This window comes from Cryptomeria japonica, chromosome 5, assembly GCF_030272615.1.
Source record: "Cryptomeria japonica chromosome 5, Sugi_1.0, whole genome shotgun sequence".
Taxonomy (NCBI): domain Eukaryota; kingdom Viridiplantae; phylum Streptophyta; class Pinopsida; order Cupressales; family Cupressaceae; genus Cryptomeria; species Cryptomeria japonica.
This window is the reverse complement of record NC_081409.1, coordinates 493,045,315-493,067,817: the sequence shown is the minus strand read 5'-3', so window position 1 is coordinate 493,067,817 and position 22,503 is coordinate 493,045,315. Positions and strand designations below refer to the sequence as shown.

Here is a 22,503-nt window from a genome sequence, read left to right as displayed (position 1 = left end):
ATGTCCCTATCATGTCCAACTGGACCATAAACAAAGGTAGATAGATGGATCTCCCATATGCACTCAAAGTTAACTTCCATCACAGTTGCAGCACTGATTTGAGCATACAGATCTTTAGATTTTCCTCTAAAATGAAACTAGAGTAGCAAAAGAGACAGACTATAATAAGCTCCAATACAACGTCTTTGGTGGAAGTGATGGATGGATGGATAATTTTTCCATCCAACAAGGTTATAAGCTTTAGTGTTATGATTTACTCAATTGCCCAGCTTTTAGCAATTTGAGCATCCATTGTGAGCTACTATTTGACAAAGATCATTCAGAAAACTTTGCCACCTAAACAATAAAATTCCAAGTGCTAATATTCTGTACGTTCTGTTTGTACAAAAGATAAAATCCTGAATCCAACCATTGAACCCCAACCAGATTTTCTGCTAAAAACCCTACCTCTACCATTGGCTTCTAAAACATACCCAGATCTGCAGCTCAACGAAGAGGATATTTCATTTTTTCACTTGAATCTGAAAAAAATACCCAATGGACTAGCCTCCATTGCCAAAATGGGAATGAGGTAGCCATGCAAAACCCTCTTAACTCTTCTATAATTCAAAAATATCAAAAACTTACTCAAAATTCTCAAATCACCCATGGTGCTTTTTCAAAACTTCTATATTAACTGCAAATGCACTTACATTCTCAACTACCCCACCATGTCAGATGACCCTTTAAATTACAAAGAGTGAATAAAAAACATTACTAATTAATGACCTACCTGAATAACTATATTGTAGCCATACAATGTTTTTCATATGGTGGCAAGTATTGAGCAGATTTTATCAATATTTTCAAATGCCTTGTCAAAGAAACGCATTTGGCTGAGTAAAAATATTCGAAAACACTAAGAATAGAGCCACCCCTATATTTTAAGTTGTTTGGTTATAGATTGTAGAGTTTTTCAGTTGCTGGTGTAAATATGATTTCTACAGATCATGAAGAAAACTACAACTTTTTGTTTTTGACATCTATTGTGGTTTGTAACTGAAGATTTGTATTATTTGGTCGTCACAAAAGTTAAAACAGTGAGGTTTTCCTGCCATTCAAACACCCTTGAAAATTTTCACAATCTTCAGCCAGAGTTAACAGCAGAATACAGCAAGCTTTTGACCAATCTAAGGGCATTCTCATGCCTTGGTGCACCACTGTAAGCACCTGTCAAAACTTCAAAACATCAGAAATTGACCATCTATAGCCTACAAGCATGCCAACATTGTGAAGGGCCCAAAATTTTGAGAAAACACACAAAGGATGTAATCAGACCAGTAAAGCACGCCACAACACTGCAAGACCAAGTTAACTTGCTAGGGCATACACCATTGTGAATGAGCACCAAGTTTATTTGAAACATGAAACATGGCATTTAAACCCACTAGAGTACACCATGTTGAAGACATTCAAAGTTTGCCAAAGGTGAGGAGTCAGCAATCAGACCAAAAGAAACTCCACATCACAAGCCAACAAAGATTTGTAACATCAAAAAGGACAAGACACCTAAAGCATGCCATAAGGAAGATGGAGCAAAAGTACAAACATCCAAAAGGTATTGCAGGATACATTTTTATAAATTTCCACAAAATGCCCAAACACAAAGAAGAGGTCAAAGTCACAGCTGTTAAGGAATATAGATCAGTGATAGAGAAAACAATAGTCTTTTCTTTCAATGTATATCTGACATATATATTTAATTCTGTCAAAATAATATCTGATTCTATTATCGACTGCTTGCTGTATAACGTAATTGCCACTTTTATTGATTACCTTAACAGCAAGCATCGATATCATTGGTTATATGTATATCAGTGAAGGGTTATGTCTATGTAGAGGCATGACCCCTACGTGGCTTTATGCCACGTAGGGTCATGACCGTACGTAGCCATAGCGCTTCACTATATATTGTTAACCATTGTTAATTATGCACTGAATTACTTATCGTGTTCGATACTATTGTGCTTAATAACAATTCAATAGTAATAATATCGAATATGATTTGAAAGTGATCGGATAAAATGATAATATGTTAATGTTACTTTCATTAAATATATATATATATATGTATTTCTATTCAGCCACATATATATGTAGGTATCATTTTACTCATAATATATTGCTTGCTTCAATCCGAATGAGGCTGCATCCTTAACACTCCCTCTTAGCAAAAGAGGATTGAATTTCATAATCATGTTTAAGGAACAACATTCTAGATATATATTCATTTGGCATGAACATATACATTCACTCAGTAATGCTTACCAATGAAATACTTCATATCTCAAGGAGATATGGATTATCTGATATCCAGCACTCTGGGACAACAACTACATGAAGCCTTATCAGATAACAACCTTGATCCTAGTGACAACTGTAAAATTGTCATTATCACAGGTGCAATAATTTTAGTATCATGACATCCGGCACATTCCGGGACAGCAAATTAATGTAGTCAATCATGATATGATTGTTATCATAATTTCCGACACATTTTGGAACAACACTTAATGACAACAAATCAATAACTCAACATAACAAATTTAGTATCAAGATTTTCGGCACATCCCGGGACAGCAACTTAATGTAGTCAATCTTGATAACAGATCAGGCTATTGTTGAGGTCGTCACCTTACAATAGTGATCTTACATGCATAACATGAAAGATCGTCACCTTTCATGACATAACACACAATTGCAATATTGCATCAAAAATATTCATGAATATATCAAGTTACATATGACTAAAATTCAATATCAGAAATTTCAATTATAATTTAGTCATACCAAGTTTACCTCTAAAGTACTCCACTTTCAACTTTGCAAGAGGTTTGGTGAATATGTCGGCTCTTTGCTCTTCAGTGCTGATGTAGGTCAATTTGATAACATCTTTGTCTACCATATCTCTTATGTAATGGTAAGGGATTTTTATATGCTTGGATCGATTATGAAAAACTGGATTTACAGAAAGTTTGATGCAGCTTTGATTATCACAGTGAATCACAGTTGGGTTCAAGGGCTTCCCAGATAGTCCAACTAGCAATTTCCTTAACCACACTGCTTCACGAGCTCCCATGGAGGCAGCCATATATTCGGCTTCAGTGGAACTCTGAGCAACTGCTGACTGTTTTCTGCTAAACCAGGATATCATAGCCGATCCAAGACTAAAACAACACCCCGTTGTACTTTTACGATCAATGGAACTACCTACCCAGTCGGAATCAAAATACCCTTGGAGTTGTATCTCAACATTTTCATACTTCAGGCCAAGTCCAATAGTACCATATTTGATTTTGAATAACCACTTTGATATAGGTGCATATATGATTTTGAATAACCACTTTGAAGAGACAACTGATTTGTCTTTTGGTCTAGGTACAATGTCCCAGACATCATTTTTTAAGATAGATTGGTATTCCTCAATCATTGCATCTTTCCAAGCTTGACATGTTAAAGCCTCTTCAACATTTTATGGTTCAGATTTTGTAAGCTCAGTCATGAGTGCAACATAGCATGATTGACTTCTTGTTTTCTTATTGTCTCTGAAGATTTCATCAGGTTCCACATTATTTTCTTCAATCATCTTTCTTGCCCATGGTGGTCTTTTCTTGTTGTTAGGATTTTCAGCATTCTCAAAATTAGATGATTGAGGTTCATGATCTTCTATGCTATTCTCCCTTTGATTCTCAATTGTAAGATTTTCATCTAATTCTGTGGTTTGATCAATCTTTTGCACTTAGAGAGAGTTTATAAGCAGCATCTTCTTCAAATTTGACATCTCTACTGATTTCAATAGATCTTCGTCCTGGAATATAGACTCTGTATCCTTTAGTGGTTTCACTGTAGCCAACAAATATGCCTTTCTTCCCGGAGGGTTCTAGTTTGGTCCTCTTTTCTTTAGGAACGTGAATATACACGTGACAACCAAAGATTCTTAGATGGCTTAAATCTGGTTTATTCCCTGTAAAGGCTTCTTTAGGTGTTATATTCTCTAAGATTGAATGAGGGCATCTGTTTTGAATGTGCACAGCTGTATTTGAGGCTTCAGCCCAGAATGAGATATGTAGATTTTGATCATGCATCATGGCTTTAGCGGCTTCGATGATGGTTTTGTTTTTCCTTTCTGCGACTCCATTCTTTTGAGGATTATAAGGTACTATACACTCCCTCTTAATCCCAACAGAAATGCAGAATTCTTTAAAATTTTCAGAGATATATTCATCCCCATTATCTGATCTTAGAGTCTTTATTTTCTTCCCAGTTTGATTTTCCACTAAGGCTTTAAATTCATTGAATTTCAATAACACTTCATTTGATTCTTTGGGTTTTATGAAATAGATCCAAGTTTTTCTAGAGTAGTCATCAACAAATATCACGTAATACAAAAATCCCCCTAGTGATGGTAATGATATTGGACCACACAAATCAATGTGGACAAGTTCTAGTACAACTTTTGATTTGTGTTCACTTGAAGGAAAGGACCCTTTTGAGTTCTTCCCTAGAGCACATCCTTTACAAGTTCCAACATGATCAGATTTTAGATTAGGTAATCCTGTGGTGATCTTTCCTATAGAAGGTAGGGCACTAAATCGAAGATGTCCTAATCTTCTATGCCAAATTTCATTAGAATTTGATACTTCATGATTTAGTGCTTGTTTTTTAGTATTACATAGTTTATATAAACTACCATCTCTAGATCCTATAGGAATATCATTCTTTATGTTAGATTTTTTAGGCCAAAGTAGAACTTTATCTTCATGGAAGGTGACGCGATATCCTTGATCAGCAAGTCTTGAAATAGAGACCAAATTCCTTTTGATACCCGGTACAAAAAGAACATCTTTCAATTGTAATGTAACTCCTGTTCTTAATTGAATTGAGCAGGTCCCAATTCCTTTCACTGGATAGGTAGAATTGTCTCCTATTGTAACTTCTTCAATTGAGTGCCCTTCAAAGGTTTCGAATTGATCTCTAAATCCGGTTATGTGTCGTGATGCTCCGCTATTGATTATCCACATATGTTTGTTTGAATTTAGTTCGCTTGATAAGGCTAAGAAGAATAGAGGATTCTCTACTTCCTTGACTTCAGCTATGGTTGCTTGGGCTTTCTTTCTTTCTAGGCAGAACCTGTGAGTGTATCTAAAAAACTACATATATGAGACCTAATCTTGACCAAGTCTTGATACCTCTGTAAACTCAAACCCACGACCGGCATAGGTCCGAAGCCTGAGAAGAGAAAAGATGCAACATGCATTCATTATCTGATTGTATACCCGCTGCCAATGTACTGTCTTTCTTCTTTTCTCGGGCCTCCATAGATCGATCACCACCCAAAAATCGTGTGTCAGGGAAGCACCAGTCAAGCAGTGTATACACTGGCCAAATGATTGCCACAGTCAAGAATGGCAGAGAGACCACTTGATACAGCAGTTGAATCGGTCTTTTGTTGTACCATCGCCAATAGAAAAGAAGCCACCGCAAACCGACACTTATTCCATGCCAAGTTTGGTTCAATGTCACAGTCGCCTCAAGTCGAATGGATGTCAAGTTCAATGCAAAGTCGGAAAAGCGATCGAGCCTGTCGTGAACAGCTCGACTCAAGCATGGAATCCATGTGATCCAATAAAGGGATCTGAATCTACCAATGCTACAAACATAAGGAGCTATCCAATAAAAAATGTCTCTATTCTATCTCACTTTTCTCTATTATTCTCTTATCCCACATCTGATACCATGTTAAGGAATATAGATCAATGATAGAGAAAACAATAGTCTTTTCTTTCAATGTATATCTGACATATATATTTAATTTTGTCAAAATAATATCTGATTCTATTATCGACTGCTTGCTGTATAACGTAATTGCCACTTTTATTGATTACCTTAACAGCAAGCATCGATATCATTGGTTATATGTATATCGGTGAAGGGTTATGTCTATGTAGAGGCATGACCCCTATGTAGCTTTATGCCATGTAGGGTCATGACCCTACGTAGCCATAGCGCTTCACTATATATTGTTAACCATTGTTAATTATGCACTGAATTACTTATCGTGCTCGATACTATCGTGCTTAATAACAATTCGATAGGAATAATATCGAATATGATTTGAAAGTCATCAGATAAAATGATAATATGTTAATGTTACTTTCATTAAATATATATATATATATATATGTATGTATTTCTATTCAACCACATATATATGTAGGTATCATTTTACTCATAATATATTGCTTGCTTCAATTCGAATGAGGCTACATCCTTAACAACAGCTGACAAGCACCTAATATGTTTTTGTCCAAAAAGGATTTGAAACAATAACTAAACATTTAGTCTTCAAGTGGGCACCACTGCATATTGTTATGGTAAATCAATATATCGAACAAAGGAAACGAAGGCTCCTTAAATAGATTTACAAAGATGATGTTTCTAAATGAAACAATCATAATAATAAACTGAAGACATAAAAGGAAACTTTCTAAAGCAACTACGATGACCATTAAAGAAATATTACAATATTTTAATAACCTCCCTTAATGGCCATCATTCTAACTACCCCACAAAAGACATAGGTCTTTTGGTCACAAATGCATAGAACGCTACCCCCTTCTAGACATGAATACATAGAGAAAGCTGCCCTCTTCTCTTCAAAACGCTCAGCAAAATGAGCCTACTGCTAAGACCCTCCCCAAATCTACGAAACTTCTAGAAATGACCAAGACAACCCAAACAAACTAAGATTCGTCCAACCTGATGTTGAAAAACAAAATTGTCCCTCTCTGTAGCCAGAGACACCAAGAACAACTTCTCAAACTGAAACCACGATTTTGAGGAGAAAATCGCCAAACCTGAATCAGCAAACCCTTGTCCAGATCGTTGCCCTAGCAACTCTAGGTGTGATCCAAAACAGCTGCAAGAAACTACAATTTTTGTGGAAAAAATAGCCAAACCCTTTATATTATGTGATCACCCACGAAACAGTAATTATTTTAGGAAAAAATTATAAAACCTTAACAGTTATTTTTTAACTAAGATTCTATTGCGCCCCTTCCCTTCTCCATTTTCTTCTTTGCAAGATCCCAATAGGAATTGGATATGTGTCCATATTCTTGACCCCTTGTCCATTTCCACAAGCTTTTCCCACATTCTTCTTTGTGAAATTCTCTCACACATCCAAACCTCCATCCTAATGTCCACTCAAACATTTAATTCCACATCAAATTCCCATGGAGGTATCTAAAGCCTTTTTATTGCTTATTTCTTCTTATGTGGACTTCAACCTGGCTTTTGGATATCATTCCTTTTGTTTGGGCATCCCATCCTAATGTTAAGTCCCACACTTTTTCCCACATCTCCTAGCATTACATCCACTACTTTCACTAGTTTTGTGAAGTTTTAAAGTGCATCTAAACCTTCATTCTAATATCAAACTCCAGTGTCCAATTCCACACCAAGACCTTGCATCTGTTTCTAGATCTGCTGACCCATGTTGAACTTCTACAATCTCCTCTATTAGCCCCAACTATTCCCTAGATCTTTCCAAAAATGCCATTAATGCCCACTTTGACTCTAACTACCAAATTAGTCTTGCCCACCCCAAAAGCAATGTTCATCCCAAAGCACAAATCCAAGTTCAAAATCACTGATGGATGATGAAGAACGTCATGCCACCATGAATGCAGTGGTTAAAATTTCAAATGCAAGTAATCCCATGCCATCTCAAGGCCACCATTTCAATGGATTTTACAAGATATTAAATTTTACAAGGAAGAATTGGAGGAACCATCCATAAGATCAAAGAAGACAAGAAAGTCAATGGATCAATATCAAATGTCAGAATTAATAAGGGTGAAAATTAGCAGACTTTGATATTTACAAGGGCAAGATTCAAGGCAATCCCAAAAGGGGACACTACAATATTCTCATCCTCATACAAAGCAGCTATGACTAAGAGAATGCTTTAATGTAGCCATCTGAGAAGTTAGAAGGTAGCCAACTTCCTTCCTTGATTACTATACAGCGATCTCCTTATGCTTCAGCAATTTGTCATCACTAAACAGCGATTCATCCAAGTCAAATATTGATTAAGTATACACCATAGTAAGCAATCATAATACAGCATTTGACCATTAAGAAGAGTTGCAATCTTACTAAGTTGAAGTGATTTCATTATGTTTACCAAATGATGCTATCTGATTACAACTGGTTGTGGAACAAAACAGCAATTTGCAAAAGAATGTTAAAGTTCCATATTATTAACCAAAAGCTGCGATTTATAGCTTTGACTAATATTTATCAAAGCTGCATAATTAATAATGCTTCTTAATAAAGTGTGGTTTAGAGAAAAAGAATAGAAGTTAAGTAAAGGGATGCAATAAGAAGTTATGTCTCCTCAATGAAAAATCTATTCAAAGGGAATGACTCTTTGATGTAAAGACATATATATGGAGATTGCAAATGAAGGAATGGAACAGCAAACAATAAGAAGAGCAATCGGACAAAGAAGAGGTAAGAGCTTCAGATTTAATAATAATAATTGGCAGGTTCAGATAAAATTACAAATATTGGCTAAGATGGCATAGACTATGATTTTACTGATTCGCTATATTTTCTTTCATGTAGGAATGAATGTAATGAACATATTACTGTTAATATATATTTATATAATCCTATCGTTGTCATTATGATATGCATAATAGAGTATATATATGTATATATGTAAGATTCTTTAATACTTACAACAACGAACTATCCCATTATGGAGGGGAGAATGTGCATATGAGGAATGCAAGTAGCTAGGAAGCCATTCAGGTAGAGACACCCCAAATGGGGCTGGGAGACCAAATGATGGGTGTCATTTTGTGCTCCTGGGCTTGATGGAACAGCTCAAGGCACCTTGTATGATATCTGAAGGGGCTCCATAATGTGGATGCATTGTTAGGGAAAGTATTATTGAATCCCTCATGCTCTCAAACATAAGAGGCTGAATAAGGAAACATGGATAGGGGGTGCAGATACAAGCATTCCACTAGGTAGACCACTCCATGCTGGATGTACAATGTGCCTACCACTTGGAGCCAAAAGGGTGAGTGTCCACTCGTGGGCTTAGTCTAAAGATTGCTTCGCGACAATCCTATAATGCTCCTTCATTCAAAACTCTATCGTGATTAGACCTCTCTAATGAATTATGATAGTTATTTGTTCGTACTCATATGTGTTATTACTAACCCTAATGGAAATAGTTGAGATTTATGAATTATATTTTTATATTGTTTAATATGGTTGCAGGACTTAAATCAGGGTTTATCCCATTAAAAAGGCATTTCTAAGGGTAAAGTTATAACCCTAACTATCTTACATCTCTCATTTGAATGGAATTTCTGATTCTAGAGCAACTTCTAGGGTTATCCCAAAAGGGTACATTACAACATTTCACTATAAAGCTAATAAATCGTGTTATATAATATATTCTGTAATAATTCCAAATGTTGCTAGTGTTGGGTAATACATTCCCATAAGAATTCTGAATGTTTGAAACTTTGAACAGCAATTCTGCAAGAAAAGCAGTGATAACTTTGGTTGTTAGTATCCCAAGGGGCTCAAACAATTAAGAGTGGCAATTGCCTTAATGGAAGGCCAGAAACTCGCCCACCTACTAAAAATGTCAACTAGAGAAGAAGATCACACAACGATCATCATCAATTCTATGAAGAAAGACCATATACCATGATAGATTTTGAATAAAATCTTGAGAGAAACAAGGATTCTTGCTAGCTATTCCTATTGCTTCCAAAAAGCTAATAGGTTAGTGGATTTCATAGAATATGTCGGCTCCTCCTTTAATGCATTTCCATGATTTCAAGTGTGTGCTCTAATGATTGGTTTGGTCTCAAAATTCTCATTGGCTCAAATGCCTTGAATGCAAGTTTTCTCCTCTTTGTCTTTAAGCTTGCAGGTCCCACCAAAAATTGCTTGGGATTGAGTAATGGATTGCCTTTGATGCATAATAATTTGATGTGGCCTATGGGCAATCAACAAATTAATAGGCTTGTTTGACACAAGTGGCTCTCTTGGTATATGCAATCGAAGTTGACAAGGAAAGCACTCAAATTACTTAACTTTGCCCTCTCCTCTATTAATTATGAAAAAATGCCTCAAGATGCTCTTAGACATTTCAAAAAAACAAGGTATTGCATGATCCACTCCATCTTGGGTGAAGATGAATGCTTTATGAGCCCCAAGGTGAAAGATGGTGGCCAATTCCTCTATTAAGAAAATATCACCAAAATCTCAAATAAGGAGCTCTTTATATGAGTATAGATTTCTTCACACAAAACAAATTCCTTTCCAACGATGTTGAATTTCTTGTCCTATGGGATAGCATTGGTCAAAATTCTCTAGTGGTTGTTGGGCCTCCAAATGTAGGCACCTCAAGGCGAAAACAACTCTACCTAAATTTCCCCCTCCATCAATGGCGAAGATTGACTCCTTAGAGCAAAGACTTGAGTTTATATGATCATGTTTCCTCTCATTTTTAGATTTTAACAAAGCTCCAATGTGATGACAGCTAAGGGGGATCACCATCTAATCAACATTGTCCTCAATCTATTTTTTAGGCAAATCCCACATGGGGATGCCTCTCCTAAGCTCTTTAATGCTCTCAAGGCCAACTCTCTTGGGATCCCTTGCCTCTACCTCCCACCAAGGGTGCTAGTTAAGCCCCAACTAGCATTACTCGATTCACATGGTCATTCCAAGATAAAGGAGAAATTTAATTTCATGGGTCTAAATGAGGATCCATCTAAGCAAGTATTTAATGCTTTGGATGGCATAGATAATCTTAGTGCATGGAACAAGTGAAAATCTTACTCTTCAGCTACCACTAGAAAGAATATCCCATTCATTCAAATGGATTACACGACTAACCAAGGAAGAGGAAGATTTCGTGTTGGCCATGACAATTAGGGATGACATGGTCACTAGAGCCAAGAGCATGGTAGGGCTAGAGATGTGGTATGAACATGTCGACATTAGTATATGTGGTGGTGGTGTGATAGCTAACTACATTGTCTTGCATCTAGAGCCTAGTGGGCATGTAGTCAGTACAGTGAGGGAACCATCTACAACTAAAAAGGAATGTATGCCAACCTTTGTAGTAATGGTGAACTCAACGTATCCCTGTCTTAACATGTAGAGGTTCGTGGTTTAATTGCATGTTCCCCTGGGGCATTTTTTTTTATCTTTTGTTGTTTGGTGCCTCTTTTTGCTAGCAAATGAGGCAATCTCTAAACAATGATATGTAATTTTGGCATTTGTAAAAATATTATGTATTTTTAATATAGGGCCCTCAACGCATGTATCTAGGATACAACCGATTGGGACATATTTTCCAGCTACTTTTCTTGTTTTGTGTGAGGCTTCCTAATAAAATCCCTATTTCGCCAATCAAAAAATAGCTTCCCATAAAAATTAGTTAATTATAATATTGTTCTATTCTAATTTTGTATCCTCCAAAAACTCAAGTGCACATTTATAAATAATAATTCATGCATGCATGTTTCAAAATACAAATAATTTAAGACGTGCAAGACCAACATCCTAATTTACCAAGGTAACATCCATTCTCTTGGACTCTCAATCTTGCCAATAGGTTTCATGCCCAAATCCTTGTAATTTCCAATGAGAGAAACCCTACAACATGAGCTCTTTTGCTATAAGATTGTCCTTCCCAAACCTTCAATTCAAATGTCAACTTCTACCATCATTGCCACCTGTCAAGATTGAAGAGACATAAAATGGCATTTCCTAGTGGCATAATCATAACCTTTTTACCAAAATTCTCTGTTGAGCAACATGCTCTGCAAACAAAAATGAATAAATACATAGAAAATCCATCATTAATTTCGAAAGCATGCCCAGATTGGCAGCTCAACAAAGAGGCGATGAATGAAATACACAATGTACTACCCACCGTTTTTGAGATAGGAATGGAACAGCCATGCAAATTGCTCTACAACTCTTTCCTATTGCGCAAGTATTAAAGAGACTACTTGAAATCTTCAAATCACCCACTTTGTACTCATTCTCAAAAAACTTTCTATAATAAGTGCAAACGCACTTGCCTTTTTGCCTACTGGAACATGCCAAAAATAATCTGTTATATGACTCCTTGAATTACAAATGACTTTGAAAAACTCCGATTCCAAAATATTAAAAACAGTGATATAAAACATTACTAACTAAAGCAGACCTACTAAAATCCTAACCACATAGGTGCTAAGCCTAAAACAGATCATTCACAAAAATGCGATAACTAAACAAAGAAACTAAAACTATTATTATCCTAGGTGTAGAATTTTTTCAAAAGATATAAACTTGAAATTCTCATGGAAACCCATGCAGAAGACACCTTGTCCAAATCTGAAGATCCTAAGAAAATTCAGAAAACCACAAAAGAAGTAATAAAACAATGAAAATGCAGAAAAAGGATTCAAAATAGAAAATCATCTATCCAACTAACTTCCGGAATATTGAAGCAAGAAGATACTTGAGCACCCTTGAAATTTGCAAATGCTTCTCCTTCACAGCGAACTAAGCCTATAAAGCAGGATAAAAAATAAGGTGTTTGATTTAGGATACTTTGCATTATAATACTTTCACTGTTGTATCTGTTAAAGGTTTTGGTTCCATTATTTTTCAAGGCATGTTTCTAGTGCTTTCCATGTACCCTGTACCCCTATATGGCTCAAATTAAAATATGAAAATTGAGCATTTTCAAAAATCTTCCATTTGATACCATCATACCACCACTGCCGTTAAAGCTGTATATTATCTAAAAACAAGAGGTGGTACTACTTTGCACGTATGTAATACTTCTGTTTTTCAGCTAGGATTTTGGTCAATTGATCTTATGGGATTTGAACTTGTAACCTTCTTGATGTTATTTTGCCTATGGACCTTTCCCGTAGAAAAGAGATTACAACAAAAACAAAGATATCATGGTGTAAGGTTTTACGTTGCCTTACAATCAAGTTGTAATTGTCAAGATGAAGCGGACTTGATTGCATGGCCTTTCTGTCTACTCTTGCATTTGTGCTTTCTAAATGGAGATGAAGAAATAGCTTTTTCCAGAAAAGATATAGTTTAATCGGGCTTTTGGTGAAGGCCTACTTCTGGCCATTATCGTTATCTTGATGTATTTGAGATTTCAAACAAATCAGATAATGAAGGCTTAGATTCAGAGCAATCCACTTAGCCCTTTTCTTTCCTCTTTACAGTCACCTATCTTCTTTGACTTACCATTTTGAGCTGAACGAATGACAAGAGAAGTGTTGCTGCTATTCAGCGCCCATGTACTCTTTTACCCTACTTTTACTGATTATATACAACCAGTATCCTAATTGTGATATGTAAGTTGTTGTTGTTTGATGAAACCGTGTCTGTATTTTCATATGGACGTTTTGGGTCACCGACCAGTCTCAGAAGAGTATAAAAATGACGACTTCAGAATCTAACCATAACTATATAAAGCTCATAATGCGAAGGAAGAGGAGGTTGCTTCGGGAAAGAAATAAGAAACAGATGAGCTATAAGCAGAAAAATTTACAGAGCTGAATTTAGCGATGTGAGCACAGTCACAAGTTCAAATCTGCTAGAGCAGTAACTTTCAATTGAAATGTTGAACCCAAGCAAGTCAAAGATATTGAATAGAAAAAAGAGGTAAATTAAAGAGAGAGGGTTAAAGAAGAGACCTTGGTAAAGACACCTGGTGAGCATTTTATCAAGAATCTTGAGGCACGTAGGGTCATCGTCCACTACCAGCACTCGCATACCTGCCGGAAACTGCTGATCTGCTTTGCCCCTTGTGCCCATACTCACTACTCAATCCTCACTCCTCATTCACTTCACGCAAGCTCTTGGATCTTCCTAATTGCTCAAGGGCATGCCACTGATGTAGGGCAAAACTGATGGAAGTCGGGACACAACCAATGCAATGCAGTCGAGGAGGAGGGTAAGACGGGCTATGTATGCATCCTAGTGTTTGGAGAGAGAATATGTTGAGTGCGTCGCTTTCGGGGAGCATTTTGTGTTATGCCTTAGAAAATTATTTTATTTCATTGATCCTCGAAAGAGAGCAAGTGCACTGTGCGGCGGAATTTTGTAAAGTGCCAATTTAGCTGGGCGCTGACATGACACGCTAGGTAAAAGCATAAGCTGCCAATCTTCCTGTTTAGAGACGAAGAGTAAAAGACAAATATAGGCATGTGGCATTGGCATATGATGTGGATATGGTCAACCTCTATTATACTAAAGTTTTTTTTTCTCACACACTCACGATGAATCGCAATCCCACCTACAAAGTTGGAAGGGGAATTTGTTTATTTCGCTTTAAACATTCCAACTTCTTCCCTTCCCTTCCCTTCCCTTCCCTTCTCACTATAACATACGATTCCAAGTTCTGTCTCCTTTTGTGTATAAACAACCAAAATTAACATATCTTGAGACAGTTAAAGTGAGCGTTAAACAAGCATCCACTAGTGTAAATATGCTTCTTATTTTTTAACATTTTCTTCTCATTTTAGTGTGGATGGAAATCGACATGAATCATGTAAATAAAACAATAACACTAATCGACATGAAACATGTAAATAAAACAATAAGTGAAAGAAACAAATATATACAACCATGGGCCAAAAAGAGACAACATGTGTAGGGGTGTGAACCTCTCAATCTACAAAATACACATAAATAAAGTAAAAAAAACTTGTGTATAAGTTTATTAAGGAGTTCAAATTAATGTAGCACCTTAATTTATGTATGGAAAAATATAAATGGAATAAGCGTATTTAAATTAGATGCATTTATCATAATGGATATGATTACAAATCTATGAATAACATATACAATAGAATATACTCCCTCAAAATAGATGCATACATCATAATGGATATTGTATACACCTAAAAATGACTAGAGATAATTAAATAAATATTAATTATTTATTTAAATGGCTTTATTCTTTTATCAATAAATAAATTGAATAATTTATTTATTTGATTCATTTATCGTATTCCTCGAGCTCAACTTATTAATTAAATGGTAATTATTTAATTAAATTCATCATAATTCTTCTAAAGTCCAATTACTCATCTAACCTAAGTCTTCAATTTTAAAATCCGCATCATCTCACCTCACACCTCATCATGCCATCTCATTCCCATGTGGCTAAACAAATTAAATATTGTTAATATTTAGTTCCTCAATTATCTTTAACTTCATCCCTAGTCAATAGGATGAGGAGACTTGTGTGTCCTCATATCTCCTATATTTCTCTCACACATCCATATATCCTAGATGGTGGTTTTGTCCACATCAAACTAGTCAAAGTGACTCATTGTCCACTTGTCCTAGGAAGCCTAAATCTTCTCCAACCTCCCTAGATTATTGACTTCTTCATGTCTTGGAAAACCTATATTCTCTCCAGCTATCCTACATCTTTGGAGTCCTCGTCCTTGGTCAAGGTGAGCATCTTGTCATGTGTCATCTCTTTCGACCTTGTCCTATATCTTGTCATTGTAGGAGGAACATCTTCCCCTTTGTCTCTCACATCTCAACCAAATTCTTTTCAACCATTGATCTTTGCCACCTTGGATTTTAGCCACTGAAAATCTATAAAAGGAAGCCTTCATCAAGCATTTGAGGCTAGTTACTAGTAAGCATTCAAGAAATCAAGCATTTTAGTCATTGAAGCATGTCCATCTTAACATTTCAATCATTTGCAACCATAAGATTAGAATCTATTTTGCATTGCATACTCCACATAGTTCATTCTTGTGTAGTCATCTTGAAACCATAAGTGCAATATTCTAAGAGCAACAATAACAAGATCACACTAGATAGAACATAATGGAACTTCACGGGAGCAACTGGTATATGCAGGTATAATCTTTATGTTTAACAGTTCTTCTTTGTTTTATTTTAGTGTGTTTTAGATTAGATAGCTTTCTAGAATAGGTATGTAGTTGTTTATTAGTTTCTATCAGGTTTAAAAATTAAATCATCATAGATATTATTAGAAATTTTTTAATAGCATAATGGAGCATGCACTGTCAAATTAGGTACATACATTCTAATGGATACAATTCTATGAGAGAGAAATTTGAGTGACCACACATGCAATATGTTGACCATAAGTGTTGTCATGTCGACACCCACCTCAATAATCCACAAACTTCTAAGTATCGATGCCCCTTTAGAGCTTTGGCCTAGTTATGCCAATTATTGATAATTAATCAAAGAATTTATTCAATGGATGCCCTTTGGTCAAATTTGTGCTTGGTGTCATGTTTTGCCCCCCTCACATCTTTGTTGTCTGCATAAAAGTCTCACAATAAAAATATATCTAAGTGTTAATGGTTTTTGTGTCAAATTTCTTTGTTCCCTAACCCTCACATTATCCTCTCCATTAAAATTGTAGGTTTTCTCTTGTTAGCATCCCTTTCATCCTCTTTTCTCTAAGTCCTTGACTTTCTCAATTTTGTGAGCTTTCAAGCCTTCTCCCAGGATATAGTTCCTTCATTTCTCCAAATCCCTACATCCTTTTCTATCACCTGCCTTTGTTTTATCATGATTAGAACTTTATAAGTAATACACATGATATTTCATTTGTTAACATCCTCTTTATTTCCTCAATACCCTCAATCTCATTTTCCACTCACATTAAGTATTTCCAAAGCCTTCTTTTGTGCTTCCTTTATATTTGTGAGCCCCCAATACTTTTACATTCCCTACTTATAATAGCATAAGGTATCCCAGATCCCCAAACCTCAATAGGTTTCTCGTTCCTTCAACATGGTTGGCATCAAATGTTTCCAACTCTTGATCCTTTCCCCCTCCCCAAAAGTCACTTCTTGGGCATCTAGATCCTTTCATCCCATGTTCTTTATGACACACAATATTGCATATCACCAATCCACATTCCTTTATGGACCTCTCATTCCTTTTCTCATCCTCTTAAACTCATTCCAACAAATAATTGATGCATCAAAGAGACTTTTGTACCAAACCCTTGCATCTTCTGTCAATTTCTACATAAACAATTTCATAAATACATCCTCATGTTTTATCTTAAAATTATCCATCACATTAATGAAATCCCTTAAATGATCTTCATCGGACAGAGCATTGTTCCCTAAAAACTTTGGTACTGCATTTATAATTTCATTGTTTATGGTGTAGGGATATCCTTGAATCCCAGTGAAATCAATCTAGCTATATCTATCCAAGTGCATTGGTCCTCTTGCAAATGAATTTTAATGTTGGTTAGGATCATATTGGTTTTGTTGATTGATTTAAGGTTGTTGCACATTTTGTGTAGTAGCACCTGGTGAATTTGGTTGATTAGGCAGAGGGATATTTTGTTGAGGTAATTGAACATGATGTTGTCATGCAACGTTGTATTAGGCATTTATCTAAGTATTACCCAATGGTTTTAGTAATAAATCCTAGTTTAGTTAATTCATTAAAGTTGGATTTGCATAAGGACTGTACCTATATTGATAATGTGCATATCTAGTTGAACCTACAATTGGAGTTGACTGCCTACAAGGGCTTGAGTAGATACAAGAGGTTGTGATTTAGATTTTGAAGGTATGGAAACACTCACTATTGGAATAAAAATAGGAATGCTATGTGGTTGTGCATGAGAGGAAAATACACTTGTTGGTGGTGTAGACCGATCACTTGAAACAACACTAGTGACATTAGAAGTTGGAATTGGAGCCTATTGTATATTTAAAATATTATGGGACATAGCTAGGGTAGTAATAGCAAATGAATTTGGCAAGGCAAAGCTTGTGGGACCTATATTTGCACCCAATATATTCATGATTGGCACATTAAATGAAATCAGGGCTATAAGTGGTGGTATGGAACTTAGAGTTAACAACTATCCAAGTAGAGCATCTTGTTCTCTTAACATCTATATGCAATCTACATGAGATCTATTATCTTCCACTTATTTCTTAGACATTTTGTAAATTGTTTAGAGACATCACTAGATGTGGAACAAGCATTAACATCAATGAACGAGGCTAATAATGGTGGATTTACAGATGAAGGGATAAATGGTATTGAATTTGAGCTGGTAGGGGTACTTTGGGAAACAACTTATAGCTAAGACACTTGGACCTATTGCCTTATTCTATCTTCATAATCTCATTGAGCCTAAAGTTGCCTTATTTCTTCATCAATGCTTTCTTGAAACCACCTAGATTTCTTAGGTTCTACGTGAAAGGGAAAAATATCTCCTACAGGCTCGTCCTTACTAATCACTAGGAAATTGTGGGATCTAAAATAATAATTAAATGGGGATAAGTATTCACTTGTATCATATTTGACTTCAAATAAAGGATTATGACATGATTTGCTAAAGCACGGATCCGATTTTCCCTTTTCAAATGTAGATAAACACCTGTCCCCTTCAATAGCAAGTGTGGACAAAGAGATGTCTACACTATTTTGAGGTATTTTTTTAGTAGATGAAGGAGAAGTTGATGTACCTTTGTTCTTAGAAGCCCATCTCTTATGCATACCTCCTTTATTAAAAGGCTTGATTGAATATCCTTCTCATAGTGATTTTCTATTGTGCATATATGAAGATTCTTGAACATTCACGTGTCAGGAGAGTAAATCACTTGAAAATTCCACTGATGCTTTGTAATCACAAGGTCTTCAAATCTTCAACTATCACCGATATGAAGATGTAGACAAGAGTCGCCACCCTTTGTAGGGAATTTTGAAAATATATTTTGAGGTTTAAAAATTTCACCCTCTCACAATTTGACAACATATGATAGAAACATCAAACTTTTATAACCCAATACAGACAACAAGATCCATATTTGCCAAATATTTTAACAATCCTTAGTAGAGTCGCCAATCTATTGGTGTTTCCAACTGATTGCCCAAGGAAATCCTATGGGATAGCCAATTCCAATCTACTTATCCTTTGATTAGTGGACAAATAAGAGGATTCAACCACAAAGGTTGTAATTCTTTGCACTTCAACCTCTGCTAGACCTAGGTGGGTGAACCTTTAAAACATTCATAGATGTGGGTATATTAATAATCAATGTTGAAATTGATCAAATAGTTCTCAATGGATTTTAACCATGGCTTTCACATTTAAACCTCAATTGGCTCTATACATGGTTATCATACTTGTATCAACACAATTGAGAACAAGTCCTAATTTGAGCTAACCCTACAAACATGAAATTAAAAGGGTTTGATTATAATTAAGTTTTTTTGAAACAGATTTGGGCATTTTGGAAAGGATCGATGCCTAAATCCGATGGTAGGGGAGTTAATTTGTAGAGAACTTCATATTTATGAAATAAATTTAACTTTAAGGTCATTAAATCCTAAACCTCCACGTATTACATGAATACCTCCATGTATTACATGAATGTCTGAGTGAAATACACTTTAGATCCTTCTTAATGATCACTACAACACTCCCAATTTCAAAGCAACATGTTCAAAGAATTTAATTCTTTCCTACAAAGAAACCTTCGAAACATGTTACATATTCACAATTAAATTGCAGAGATAAAATAAAATACTCTTGATATTTTGATCTATTTAAAAACTAAGAAAACAATAGGGGACAATCTCAAGGTACTCTTCATTAATTGCTCAAAATGGTTGACATTGTTCATAAACACAAAATTTCTGCAACTTTTTTCTTTTATTACTCCAAGACTTTGTTAGGATAACCGGTGAACAACTGAGAGGGGGGGTGAATCAGTTGTTAACAGATTATAACTTTTAATCCATAATACAACCTTAAACAAATCAAGTATCGATACAGATAGATGCTGGTAGGAACAAATACCAGTAAACAATAATTAACTAGATAATCAAAGCAAAGCAATCATACCATATAACACCATGATTTGTAGGTGGAAAACTCAGAAAGGGAAAAACCATGGTGGGAAGCCTACCCACAGTCACATGATACTTCTGCAGAAAGTATGTGTTATAATGAGGGGCCTGCACTTGCAGGAAGGCACACTGCCTAGAGCGTACTGCTCATTACAAAAGGAGTCACTGACTGCAAAGAAGCTACAACATTCTCAAGATAAATGGAAAACAATCCAATAGAGTGAACTGCTGGAAATAGCATCTACTATGCTTGATTACAACAAGCTCAATGTCGAAGGACTAAATTCTCTTCTGAAACCAATCCGATCACCAATGATCGATCAACTCCTCTGCCTGAATGATATTACAATATTTACACATTACATTCCTTGACCATGACCTTTTTCAATAACCATGATCCTTTACAAAGAGTTTCTACCTCTTATTTATACAAACCCTAAGGCCTAACCCAATTAGGTTGACCACCTAAAGATATTATAATAATATCATTACATAATTCCTTATTACAATGATATGCCATGTCGGCTTAAGATCAAAACAATAATAACAAATCCATAAAACATCTTGAATCATCCAGGTAACATGTAGAGTACACGTTAACATGATACCAGTCCACAACCTAGATAGGTACCAGACCTATTCTGGGTCCACCATGCCAAAGCACTGTCTTCAAGCAATTGAAGCATAATCAACGAACATCTTCAGTATCCTGAAATCCTCAAAGAAGTTGCACCAACACCAATTGTGCATCCTGTCATGATTCCTCAATGAAAGCTCTGTTGGTAAAGCCTTAAACCAGTGCCGGTAAGGGTTTACCACTGTGTATGATAACATCCAATTATCAAGCCAATACCAACTAACCAAAAAATTCCTATGGAGCATATAACACATAAAATCCAATATACTTTACTGATCCAAACATGCCGGAAGTGCCAACTAGATAATCTCTTCTGCCGATAACACTAGATCTTATATTGGTAACCTGTCTGTCGGTAACCATCCATATCAGCCAGTGTAAATTTGTCTATCGGTAACAACTAGTGTTGACATCAATGACAAAAATTCAATGCCACACATATCCATAGTACCAACAATCTCCCCCTTTGGCATTGATGGCAACACTAGATGTGAAAAACATCTAAGTACCAAGAAATGTCAAACAAGTCTCCCCCTGTGGAAGACAACCAACAATCAATAGCTCTCCCCCAGTGAATGATATCTCTGTAAGGCTCTGAACAAATCTCTCTCCCCAATGTATACAACTTTTCTTTTATTTTCACATCAATATCTCTCCCCCTTTGACATCAATGCCAAAAACATGACAAAAATATCAAAGCAATGATATAAACCTCTGAATCTCAAAGATGACTACTCCCCCTGAGTAGTAGCACCATTCATCAATGTCAGAATGGATAATGTTCCTGATAAAGCATATCGGACTGATGACAAACTTCATCAATCAAGTCTCTTTCGAAGGGGCAGAAACCCCTAACCTATCTCTCAAGTATTCAAATGATTCCTTAGACAACAGTTTATTGAACATGTCTGCAATCTGTTCTTGAGTGTTCACATAAACCAATTTGACTTCCTTTCCTTCTACCTTGTCCTTTAGAAAGTTATACTTTATTGAAATATGCTTAGTCTTAGAGTGAAATACCGAATTCTTGGACATGTCGATAGCTACAGAGTTATCACAGTAGATAACTACCGGTTCACTACAATTTACCCTGATATCCTTCAACATTTGCTTTATCCACAAAACTCGAGTGCAATTAGTTGCTACTGCAACATACTCAGCTTCTGTAGTAGATAAAGAAATGCATGATTGTTTTTTGCTTATCCATGAAACCAGTTTCTTTCCAAGAAAGAAAGCTCCACCAAAAGTGTTCTTCCTGTCATTAGTATCAATTGCCCAATCTCGGTCAGTATATGCACATAAAGTGAAATCATCATTTCTGGAATACCATAAGCCATATTTTGTTGTTCCTTGCAAATACCAGAATATCCTCTTTACTGCATATTCATGATTTTATTTAGGATTACTTTGATATATTGAAACAATACTTACTACATTCATAATATCAGGTCTAGTCCGAGTTAGAGATAACAGACCACCAATCATAGATTTATACCTTGTCGGATTTACCGGTGAAGAAGTATCCTTGATAGATAATTTCTCATGTGTAGCCATAGGAGTACTTACCGGTTTGGAATTATCCATACCAAACTTTTTCAACAATTTCCTCAGATACTTAGTTTGACAGATAAAAATGCCTTTGTTAGTTTGAGTAATCTACAAACCTAAGAAAATTTTCATCTCACCAATCATGGACATTTCAAATTCATTTTTCATGTTGTTAGCAAATTCCATACACAGTTTATCTTCTCCTCCAAAAATGATATCATCAACAAAGACTTCAATAATCATAATATCATTATCAGTGATCTTATAATGTAGATTACTATCAACACTGCCTTTAGTAAAACCAAGCTTCAAAAGATATTTAT

The 22,503-nt window shown here is 35.6% G+C and overlaps 1 protein-coding gene across 1 annotated transcript in view; it reads right to left on the bottom strand.

The window, feature by feature from the left end:
- Nucleotides 1-14,264, bottom strand: part of LOC131069782 (two-component response regulator ORR21) — a 98,362-nt gene extending 84,098 nt beyond the window's left edge. Inside the window, exon 1 of the mRNA XM_058005335.2 lies at nucleotides 13,800-14,264. Coding sequence (XP_057861318.1) covers nucleotides 13,800-13,920 — 121 coding nt within the window. The 5' untranslated portion in view covers nucleotides 13,921-14,264. The remainder of the gene's footprint in view (nucleotides 1-13,799) is intronic.
- Between the last annotated feature and the right edge of the window lie 8,239 nt (nucleotides 14,265-22,503).